At 46.3% G+C, this 12128-nt stretch overlaps 1 protein-coding gene across 4 annotated transcripts in view; it reads left to right on the top strand.

The window, feature by feature from the left end:
* LOC135903566 (microtubule-associated serine/threonine-protein kinase 3-like) overlaps positions 1–12128 on the top strand; it is a 32920-nt gene that overhangs the window by 1266 nt on the left and 19526 nt on the right. For all 4 annotated transcript variants that reach the window (XM_065433888.2, XM_065433889.2, XM_065433887.2 and 1 more), the window contains exons 2-6: positions 468–520; positions 3416–3619; positions 4119–4280; positions 5872–5963; positions 10534–10699. In XM_065433888.2, coding sequence (XP_065289960.1) covers positions 468–520; positions 3416–3619; positions 4119–4280; positions 5872–5963; positions 10534–10699 — 677 coding nt within the window. The remainder of the gene's footprint in view (positions 1–467; positions 521–3415; positions 3620–4118; positions 4281–5871; positions 5964–10533; positions 10700–12128) is intronic.

Here is a 12128-nt window from a genome sequence, read left to right as displayed (position 1 = left end):
TGGTACGGGAGAGGGCAAGAAATCAATATCGCTTGTGGGCGCTAGTCGAGGCAAAAACAGAGTTGGCAGCCACGTTTACCTGCTGGAGGCAGTGTCAACGCGACATGTCCGTTTTCTCCAATCTCCTCTAATATTGAACCAATTAAAAAAAAAACTCGAGGTAAGATGCTCCCCACACGGCTTCCTACAACTTTCAGTGTCTAAACAATATTCGAAGCGCCTGGTGAGGAGAACGTTGCCCAGGGAACAGTGTTCCCATCTTCATTGCAAAGCTGCACAGAAGTAATCGCTCATGATATTTTTTTAGGACGGTTTGTACTGCCGCACTTCTTCCTCCTGGTAATCTTAGATCAACTTAACATGAAATAGTTGAATTGCACATAAAAAGGCATACTTGTTTATTCTTACATCGAGATAATTTGTGAAGTAATATAATCTGCCCGTATTGATTTCCTTATATATTGCAGGCGGGGACAAGCGAAAAGTGTCGGCGAAGTTGCTCGTCTCGCTTTACCCCAGGGTGAGGAACTTGGATTTGCAGCAATATACTTTTGCCTTTCTCACACTTGTGTACTTCATGTCTTAATACAACCATGACGGGCTGAGTATAGGTAGAACATCTTACTGCATGTTATAGAGGGCGTAGTTATTCATTGCGCGACAGTTCTGCCGCAAAACCAATTGCGTGAACTCGATCGTATCTGCTTGACGAAAAGGGCAGACTCATGTTGACAACATGGGTTTAACGTATTTTTTTCAAGATAACTTCACAAGCGTGTCACCACTAATTACTAATAATTTTAGCTATGCCCCACCACCTCGACCCTCAGCTCTAGCAATACTGCAGCCGGTTTATTCACACATTACACCTTTATAAGAGTGTTAAGAGAAGACACTGGTTGCGCTTCATTTCGCAGCCGTGGAGTACGTTAATGGAACCACACGAGAAGTTCGATGTTGCGTCCGATTTTGTGCTGGCACGTGCAAGGAGCGTAATGTCCAAGTGAAACGAATCTGTAGATGGCAGGCCATTACTGGTTTCCCGTCTAGTAAAGTGGGCTTATGCCTACATTACTATAGATGGAATTCAGAGAGAATCTGTCTGTCGATTGTCCTTTCTCGGGCAAAAGCCGGTACTACGTGCGCTTGCTACACGAAAAGGTCCATAAGGTCGCCGGTAACGTTAATCGTCATGTCATCGTGACATTAGGTATCGCAATAAACAAATACATTTAAGTTCTGCGAGAAAAGGATGCTATTCAGCCGCCGTGATGGCTTAGCGGCTACGGTGTTGCGCTGCTAAGCACGAGGTTGCGGGATCAAATCCAGGCCGCGATGATCTCATTTCGATGGGGGCGAACAGCAAACGCGCCCGTGTCCCGTGCTTTGGGGTTAAAGATCCCAAAGTGGTCAACATTAATCCGTGAGTCCTCAACTACGGCGCGCCTCGTAATCAAATCGTGGTTTAGTCACGTAATACCTCAGAATTCGATTCAAAGCCGATTGCTATCCTGCGGTTTATCGCCTCGAGAAGGGATATGCTGTCGCACCATCGCCACCTCGGCGAGCTGTGGTATCTAAGATGCTCATATGTAGCCTCGAGATAAGAGTCCATTGCGGCGCGTGCTTCGGTGTGGGAGACCGGCGTAACGAGCACGCAGAGCAAATTAAGAAGCATGCATAAGCGAATCCAGTGGCTTGAATTTAAACACTTCAACACGGGAACAGAGACAGCTACAGAAATTCTGAGAATGGTCTGCTGATGCGTAAGCATTTTGGTTGGCTCGGCTGAGACTTCGCTTTGGCTTACTTTTGCTCACTTGCTTTTCGTAGCTTATGCGCGTCTAACCACGGCCTTTGCGGTGGCAAAGAATGCTTAGGCTTTGGTAGACAATTGTCAGATGTTCTCGCCGCATCCGGCCCCTTCAAAGCGATCCTCCCAATTGAGCCTGAACGCCGGGCTCAAGCGTGCCTCGACGCAGCCGAGCGGGACAAAGGGAACGCCAGCTGCCGCTGTAGCGCGTGAGAAGTTGCGTGAGGGGAGAGGACATCGCTACGCTGCCATGCAACGCGCGCTGTCACTCTCGCAAGCCTGTGCTTTGCGCGCGTGCCTTGTCCGCGCAAGCTCTCGCCTGCACTCTAACTGCGCCACGGTGAGGCCCAATGAAAACGCGCCAAGCGTCTCAACGCGCTCGCTTGCCTGCGAGGAGTTCATAACTCGAAGGACGCTCAGCAGCGTTCAATGGACCATTGGGCCGCCCCAAATCTCAATTTAACCGACATCCTAATTTCAAGTTGGCCCACCTCCAAATTTCCAAATGTCATTTTATCCACCCCAACCCCGAACTTCAAGTTGACAGACCCACATATTCAAGTTACCTTACATGCAAATTTAAAGTTGGTCCACCCTCGAAGTTCAAGTTGGCTCACCCCCTAATTTTAGTCTGCCCGCCCCCGAATTTCTATTTGGCCCACCCCGATATGTAGTTTGCCCATGTCAAAATTTCAAGTTGGCCCACAAGCAAATTTAAAAGTTGGCGCAACCCAAATTTGAAAGTTGGACCACCCCCACATTAAAATTGGCCCACTCCTCTTTTTTCAGTTGGCCCACCCCCATATTTCCGGCTGTCCCACCCTCAAATTTCTGTTGGCCGAACTCCAAATTTCAAGTAGACCAAACCCCAAATTTCAAGTTGGGCCACCCCCATCATATAAGTTGGCCCGCCCCTAAATTTCAGTTAGCCCACCCGTAAATTTCAGGTTATCCCACTTGCAAATTTCAAGTTGGCCTACCCCAATTTAAGTTGGGCTATCCCAAATTTCAAGTTGCCCAACCCCAAATTTACATTGGCCCACCCCTACTATAAGGCCTTCCCACGCATTTTCTATGGAGCCCTATGTGTCTCTATAGACATATTCTGAATTTGGCGGGTTCAAAATTTTCCTTATCGCTTATAATGCTACCAATCATCTACATTTACACTGTTATAACGATTAACTGCCTTAAGTTTCTAAATTACGAATTTTTGTGCAAATATGAGGCATTGCAAGTTTCGCGTGACAGGGCTGGGGAGCTCGTCAAAGCATGCTGAGGCATTTAAAGGGGAACAAGATCGCAAGCATTCGTAACACTGAGTTGCTAAAGAAGAACTGTTGCTGTGGAGAAACAACGCAAAAGCACAAACATTATAGCGATTGAAGGTGGCATTAGTTCACAGCTGTTGGCTTGTAGTAGCGTCTATGAGGCTACATAAGCACGCACATAGCCCTTAGTGCAATGTTTGACTGACCGTATACTCTGAAATGTTACCGCCCTGCAAGCGACACTATAGGGATGCATCTTGTCGTCGGGTGGTCTCAGCTAAAAAAAACAGCAATATATAGCAAAGCGCTATGTGCACCTGCTCGTTTCCAGATTCCAAAGACTGCCTCTGTGCTGCTGGACTTCTTCATCAAGCGCGAGAGCAAGGTGTCTCTGATGCGCGAGCCGCTGTCGCACTTCTGCCAGGAGGAGGTGGTTCTCCACGCGCAAGAGTGCCTCCTCAAGCTCAACAAGCAGGTCATCACGTACCAGGACATCCGCGATATGGTCGAGAATTTGGTCGGCCTCCACAACATGGTAACGACACGTACCGCATCTCCTCCGATGTGCCGCGTCTAAAACTTTTTTACCTATAGCGATGAACGACGAGCATAACTTCGTGATTTTATTTCATTTGTGAAGTGCGTTGCAAGTTATCTCCAAAGATTTTCCAAGGAAGCCTGCAGCTGATGCACATAACAAGATTACACAGGCTGTCTTGTTTGGCAAGGTGTGCGCACTTTACGTATATATTTCATGAAGTTGCAATTTGGGCAAATTTCATGCAATTCAAAAACATCAAATGAATCTGTTAATTGACGCTTTCTTTAAGTAAGTCTTATATGTGTAACGAAGAACTCAACGCGATTGTGGGTCTTCGCAAATAAAGAGATATTTTAGTCAACTACGCAGCTGCCTTCAATATGCAATGCGGGGCGCCATACTTTCTGAGGTGTTCTTTATTGTCACGTGAGTAAGCAGGGTAGATTTTCTGTACGAATGCTATCTGCTATCTTCAACATCGTTGATGACGCAGTGTATAAAGAAAAACACGGAAGTTGCGAAAGAACTCGGTGTCACCGTACGCAAGCTGACTATCATCGTGGGCGAGGTTGCAACATCCTTGGAGAAGATCGCCGAAGTGCCCGTCACGGACTGGATGGCCATCGGTGACGCTATTGTCAACAAGCTTGAACGGGTGGGCATTTTAGGCGTTTTACTCAAAACGATGACCGTGTTGTTTTACGCGTGGTTTGAAAAAGGTTTTGCATAGAAACATGCGCAAGTGTTGCTTAGAAGAATCCGCTGAGAACCTTATAAGGAAGATTAGACCTCACGCAAATTCCATATGAAGACTGGATCGTTTAAGGCAGAGTTCCTCGGTTTTAGTCAGATTAGCGGCACTAATTGTGCTTGACCAGTACATGAAAGAAAGGCTTCATATTATTTCGAACAATGTTGAACAAGTTGCCGTGGAATGGTTCAAGTGTTCGCCTCGCCGCCTTGAGCGAAAAAGCTTCGGCGTCGTCGGTACTGTAGGAGTACCCCTCCCTTCTCTTAACGATAACATTTATTATCGAGCAAACGCGAACAATATTCCCAGTCTGATCTGCGTCACCATCATCAGCTGACTGAGTCGGCAATCCGTGCCGTAGCGTGAATCCCACTTAAGTAGATGGGAATAATATTCGGATATGAACGATCATTGAACATAGCAACCGCGAGATGGAAACAGTCGGCAAAACGCCGTTTTTACATTGCGTGATGAAGGTAAGCATTCACTCAAAACTGAGGCATCGCACATAAATGGGAAAGATTTTTCGCGTTGCTGTGCAACGTGGGAGTAGTCTGTATTAGTAAACAATCAAGATTAAGACGCGGGGGTTTATATATCGTTCAGTGTTTATACCACGGGCGTGCAGTCACAGTCGATATCGTGATCTGTCGATTAATAATGTTCGGCTATAACGCTCGCAGAACACTGTTATGCCCAAAAAGAAAAAAGGAAGGACCACGGCCTTCTAGCAGTAAGACCGGACATTCCGCAACAGCAATCCATGAAATCGGTCTTAGTGGTGCCCAACGAAAACGACACAATTCTTTTCCTTTGATTATATGCGCTTCTTGTCATCCGTTTCAACGACATGCTGATACCGGTGATAATCAAGGTATTCAGTTATGCTAGTCAATGTTGACAGGCAAATATAATGAAGAATAAGAATTTTTACTCAACATGACTCGTGGGCCCGTTTAACGTAACGTCCCCTAAATCACATTGAACATCGCCAGGCTTGTACAATATTAGGTCCATTCTTAAATAGAAGAGTAATGTTGTTTGTGAATGTGATTCAATGATTCCTAATAACCTCTTAGCCTTATTCTGCTGGCTCTTCCTAATGTTAAACTGTACACGGACTCCATCAAAGATCTTCGTGTTCCCACAACACGGGCTGGAGAAATTGAGAGCAAACAGATTAAGTGGTGCCTTTAGACTTCAGAATATCGAATATGCTAAACACCGCCGACTTGTTTTGATAATGATTATACTTTGTCCGGCATGAGATGTTAAATTTGAATGGAAAAGAAAGGCATAGACATGAACAAGAAAGCCGATACGACTGGGGAGCAGTTACGATGCCGCCGTTATCTTTTAACGCGAGGCTGATTTTTATTGCAATTCTCAAGGAGCACGTATACGAACGTCACAGAACCTCGTAGCAGGTGATCTCTATCGCTCTGTTCATCTTAGCCTTTCTGTCATAACCCTGCGCATGTTGTTTGCTTCGCAGATGAATCCACCTAAACCACCTCCATTCGCTACGTTTATTCCACGGATGCGTGACTTCAAGAACATGAAGATGCTCGGGGCCGGCGGCTTTGGGTAGGTTTGCATACAACACTGTTGCGCTTTTATCCTTGGCTTAATTCCCGTGAACACTGTGGGGGCATGTCCGAGACGCGATTTTGAGAGCAAGAGAACCACGCATGCGCGAGCACGCATGGGCGCACGTGCATAATGGCGACAGTCTGCGACATGCAAATGTGCTCGTGCGCTAACGATATGTCACTAATGAGACGTGTTTTGTCACAGCAGTTTCTGTTGTTAAAAGGGAGGAGAATCACCGGGGCAGGCGAGGGGATTACTGTTGTGCTGGAAAATTAACAATGAAGCCAAGCAAATGTAGGGGTAAGTTAACTCTGCTTTATCAATGAATTATCTACAATTTAGTGATTCTGTTTAGGACATAGGTTCTATTGGTAAATGTTGCCACGCGTTCTTGGAATTGCCAGATGCAGTTTCCGTGCAGTTCTCTTTGCATTATTCTCTTTGAAATAGGAGTGTGCGAAAATTCGAAACTTTCTAATTACGAATCGAATAGTCACTATTCGTAAATATGAATACTTTTCGAATACTTTTCGAATATTTGAAAATTTCAACTGCGCCCTAAGAAACATTCAATTTGAGTCAAAATACGGTAAACTATCATGTGCACCCCAGGGGCATAGTATAGACATAAAAGAGCGGAACTTGCGCCGTAGAGCAGGCTACGTCACTTCAATAGCCACACTTTAAAAGCTTACAGCAATCATTCGCGCTCACTGAAAGTCTTTTTCATGCGAAGAAACTATGCTTGATCGCTTCTAATGCTTCGCTTGTGATTTTAATAAACAACGCTTCATAACGTACTATGCAATGAGAGAAACTTGCTACTGGGATGTCAACTTGTTTTAGATTAATTGTGGTAACGGCTGTTCATTATTTGATAACTATTCGAGAAGTACTAGGTTTGATTCGCTTCTGGCACTATTCAATGCGTATTCTAATTTGTCTTAAAAGTCACTGTTCGCACACCCCTACTTTAAAATGTTTGGTTTTAGAAATTCTTGGCATTTTTGGAATTTTGGGAACCAACAATGCAGGTATGCGAGACAACCAATGGAGTGCTCCGGATTAATCTTGACAACCCAGAGTTGTCTAATTCATTCACATATTGCTATAAGTACACGGGTGCTTTCGTTTCGCCTACGTAAAGATTAGGCCTTTCCAGCCGGGAATCGAATCAAAGGTCATGCGTGATCTCTCTTGATTTTCAAGAGTGCCCGGCACTTGAAATTGCGAAAAGATTTTAGTAAACTCACTTCGCCTTTGGTATAGCCCGACTCATGGCATTCTGCGTAAACCACACATCTAATCAGTATCGTTCTGAATATTAACAGTTGCAACTGATATGTTCAAGTTTGTTGTGGTTTATCACACGTACATAAACGATGAAGCGCGGCAGCAGCAGCAGCGAGTGAAGTGACCTTCGTGTTGTCTTTCACTTCAACGCAAACTGAGCGCCGAGAACACAGCACGCGCAGAGTTACGAACCGTCGACGCAGCACTCTGCCCCCAACGCAGATCGCTTTCAAGACACGGCCGCACGACCTCGCGCAGCCGCCACATACGCATTTGCAGCCGGAGTAAAACGCCGCCCTCCCTCCCTCCTCTACCCCCGGTGCCTCGCGCGCGACGGAAGACGGCGCGCTTCCTTCCCGCTTTCCTTCCTTTCGCGTGGGCGATATGGAGCTACAATCGTCGTCTCCACTCGCAAGCTTTCCCTCGCACATAAGAGCCTAGGGAGAGCAGCGACGGTGTTATCGCCCTTCGACGTTATACGGAATGTCATGGCGATGCCGACGGCAGAAATGCGTCTGGGGTGTCCATGCACTTGCTGTCGCAATAAAAAGTTAATACGTTTTATTTTATACTACACACATGCACAATAGATATGCATATGAACAGCTCGACACATTTGAGGGAGGTACGAAGATCGATGCTCCGCAGATGTAATTACATTTACAATATATACATGTATTGATAAAGCAGTGTATCGGTTTATAAGCGAAAGCTCGGGGTTATCACTCCTCCTCGTCAAGCGAAGTTAAATGAATAACCCAGTCTTTTTAGTTTCTGCTTGACAGCGGGCTAGGAACTCGCATTCCGATCTGCTGTTCACGTGAAAACAAACAGCGTTCGAAGGGGGACGGGGAAAAGCTGTGCGCGGAACATCGTGGTACTCGCAGCAGAATGATTATTATGCGCACAAGCTTATTCAAGGCAGTGCCGCTTTATCATACAGCTCTAAATGGTGTGCTTATGGACTCACGTCCGGTAATTCAAGGCAGAGGTAACTAGCGGAGAGAGAGTAAAGGCGAGCAATGGATAGGTGCACATATTTAGTGCACGAAGTCTGCTCCAGATTTAAAAGGTTCGATGACAGACGCATGCCTTACTGATCACCTCAAAGGTCAAAAGTGGCAGTTCGCTCAGCAGTGCTGGTGACAATTTCTTTGATATCTTCTAAGTTCAGCGTGGCGGTCCTTTCCTTGTGAATGTGCAGAGTGAAAAGATGTTTTAGCCTCCTCCGCGTTTCCGCAAATAACTTTTAATTCGGCGTAAAGCGCTAAATGAGCGTTCTGCCGAAGCTACAGGTGCAGCTCGAGAAAGAAGTTGCGTGTATTCGACGGCTTGCGTCCAGCAGTTTATGGAATTGTTCAGATTTTGCCTGCAGAATCTTGGAAATGCTTTTTGTTGATAAAGACTCGGCGTTGGACAATATAGAAGGAACATGTAAGAACTGCGCCGAAAGACCGGCATAGGTCAAAATCAGCTGCGTGCACGTCTAAGGTCCCGTTTCGGTCGTCAGCCGAGAATCGTCTTCCTCTGGCGGCGTCAGTCAACGTGCCCTCTAATTTCACTAGCTGCTCAATGCCAGGCTGACCAAAGCGCCGCCGCATTTCGATTGTAATGCGGTTGATCACCTCAAAGTGTTCTTTGTGCAATGCTGCTTTGGGATTGAGCGCAACTGGCTGGAGAGTCGTGCTGGACGTCTCAAACCTCCTCGGCGGCTTTGTTAGCCTTCCACTGCGAGGCTCCTTAAGACTTAGCTGAGTTGCAACTGGGACAACTGATGAAACGTGGTTTCGTGTACCAGGTGGGACATTGCCTCGCACAGAGTCTCTGCAGCTCCTTTCACACCTGCAGCAGGAATCGTTGAGCGATTGAGGACTCTTGCTAGTTTTGGTGCTGGCAGATAGAAACTGCCTATTTTCTCTTTAGACGCCGGCATCATGGCGGACATACGACTCGCGTGCGCCGCAATCCCTCTGAGACTTAGGCGGAGCAGCATGGATTGATACAAACTAGGCGCTGTACTGAAGCCCTGACAGAACTTTACACGATTGTCGCTGCCAATAAATTATGTAAAGATGATTGTTTAACAAAAGTTTGTAGTCTTAATAGCGTTTACGTAATTTTAATACCTCACAAATTAATCCTTTCGATAGTTACTTTTAAAATTTTATTGGAGCAAAGGTAACGCGACGTGAAGTGTGCGACGCCGACCTGTCCGTGTAGCGGCGTTGAGTGCGCCCAATGAAAGTGGCCGGGTGATGCAAGATTGCGCAAGGCTCTTGTCGCCGACGTACCTTAACCGCTTGACCTTTAGGCGTGCGACGAATGCGCCGGTAAACCCGTTGACATACACGTGACGCGATTGGCGTATATAGGCACGGTGTTTCACGGAGCACATCTTGCGCACACATGTATAGTACGCGATCGCAGTCACGAAAGAGTGCGAATAAAATGCGAGAAGGAAGGTAATCGTCGTGATATCACATTTCTTACAGTAATTAAGGTTGCTCGTTCCAGTGGAGGTCTGATCAGCTAGACCGTCGTGTCGACGCCGCTGTCTGGTGTTAGATATTGCGCCGAGCAAATGAATTCTTTCATTCTACATGTCCACTCCAGTTATTTGCACGATTTGTCGGCGGTGCATGCCAGATACTAGGCGTTAAAATAATTTTCATACCAGTATTTACTCCAGCGAGCTTTGTGGAGTTGGCTGCGGTGCGGTGGTCGCACATTACTCGGCTTGTTACTTGTTTGCGTCGCAGTTAGTACTATCCTGTAACCGCATCGCACGTGTTCTCGACAGCACAGATACACCGAGAAGAAAGGTGCTCGAAGTTTCAGGAACCAACCGATACTGCTCACTGAAAACTTGGGTTGGGCAGCTCAACAGATGTGGTCTTTGCCAAGATTTTTCCCCGACATGTCCACAATTTATTGCTCATACATTTGACCCGCCGGCATCATCAGAGCGGAGGGGCAGATAACAAGAGAGATACGGAGCGGGATAAATTGATGACCAGCATTTTGTTTATTCGACATGCAGGCAACAAGCAGTAGACGGGGCCATAACAGTCTAGGGGAAACAGGGCTGAAAGAAAAAGGCGGGAGGGGGGAGGGCTCCTTGCCCCCCGGTTCCAGAGTCCCTGGTTATGACATTAATGGCAACTCACTTTTCCTTTAAAGTAACAGTTTTTTTTTGTATATTACAAACTTAGTAAGCAGCTTTCAGAATGTGGAGCCAGCAATGTCTCCAAGCCGGACTCTTACGACGCAGGGCCGTGTACCTGGTCACCTACCGTCCTGCCAACTTCGTGGTGACGGTGAAGCTTGTGAACATGGACCGCTTCAGCCGACACAAGCAGGCCGCCATGGACAAAGTTGTCGCGTCCGTCATCAGGAACCCCTTCCTTGTCAAGTACTACTGCTGTTTCTGCGTCAAGGTGAATCCAGACGGCCGCATTACTCTTCGGTAGATCGCTGGAAACGAAAATAGAAGAAATAATAAAAGAACTCTGCCTCCTCAAGCTGCTCTGCAAACGATCACTGGTGGAATCTCTGCACAAACGCGCCACATGCCTCTCTGGTAACAGTAATCTCGGGGTATCGCTGCATGGTCAAATACAAGCTCTTTCACTAGCACATGCACGCGACTAATACACGCACGTGCCCACTAAATCAATATTGCGGCGCTCTCAGATATGCCTGCATGAGAACTAATCCTCAACAGTTTGGCTCATCGAATTGGCCTCTGAGCCGCATTGCGTGGATACACAGGTCTGCAGTCGACCACAAACGCTCCTTTCATCGCCTATACTTTTCCAATGCGCCTCTTCGGCTCACTGGTCATCCTTAGTACCCACTCTTTCCACTCGTCTTATGGGATCCGCTTGTTCACGTGCTGCTCCACGTTGTGTGGCCGACGCACCAGCTGAGTAGCTGGCAGCTTTTGTCTTGTACACTTCTCACGTGGACGTAGTTCTACTAATCTCAGCGTATAATCTCGGCGTGCTACCGTTTACCAGTAACTTATCATTGGGCACGTAGCCCAAGCATTCGTATCTTACGTGTAACAAGGACTGCTTTATCAGAACGAGACCCTTTACTGAATACACGTCTTCCAAGACGGGAAGCGTTCATTGGTTTTGTTGTCGTCATTCTGATCACCTTCGTAAGCATGCGTGCGCACTCCACGTAATTAGTACACCTTCCTGTATACCTTATGCTGCTACGATAGCACCTATGCTCGCCTTCCTTGAGGATTTTGGCGCGTTACCGTGGCATCGTGCACAGTGAGCTGTTTAACTAGCCATCAACAAATGTAGTTGTTAAGGAACACTTCTGAGCACGTTTTAAACCAAATTAGGATGTTTTGATCGCTGTACAGAATTGCGGTAGCTCAGCGTTTCTTTTACTTGCGTTAGCTGCATGGCGTCATGGTGATGTCGCAGACGTTTGGTATACTTGTGCTTCCCGGACTACTTGTATATTCGCTCTAGTTCAACAACGGTACACAGGCACTCGGGTGTGTGGTTTTAAAGCTATGAGGCAATATTATTCAGTAAGAATAACTTACTCACCAGTTTATGTATACATAATACGGTATTGTAATACACTTTCTACGATTTTTTTTTGAAATTAGAACGCAAGAGCATTTCATATTGGTTAACTTTGCATGAAGCGCAACTAATCAACGTCTGAGGTAGGTTACTCATTTAAAAGAAACTATCTTCTGTAGATGCTGTTCTACAAACTCGTTTTATTTTCTCCAGGTCGCTCTAATTAGAAACTTCTTTCTTGCCAGAGGTCGTTTATTTGCTTGATTTTCTTTTTAAAGTAAATGTTGCTGGCAAGCAAATTGTACAATAATTA

This window comes from Dermacentor albipictus, chromosome 1 (assembly GCF_038994185.2).
Source record: "Dermacentor albipictus isolate Rhodes 1998 colony chromosome 1, USDA_Dalb.pri_finalv2, whole genome shotgun sequence".
Lineage (NCBI taxonomy): Eukaryota > Metazoa > Arthropoda > Arachnida > Ixodida > Ixodidae > Dermacentor > Dermacentor albipictus.
The sequence above is the reverse complement of the archived record's forward strand: the minus strand, read 5'-3'. Positions and strand labels throughout refer to the sequence as shown.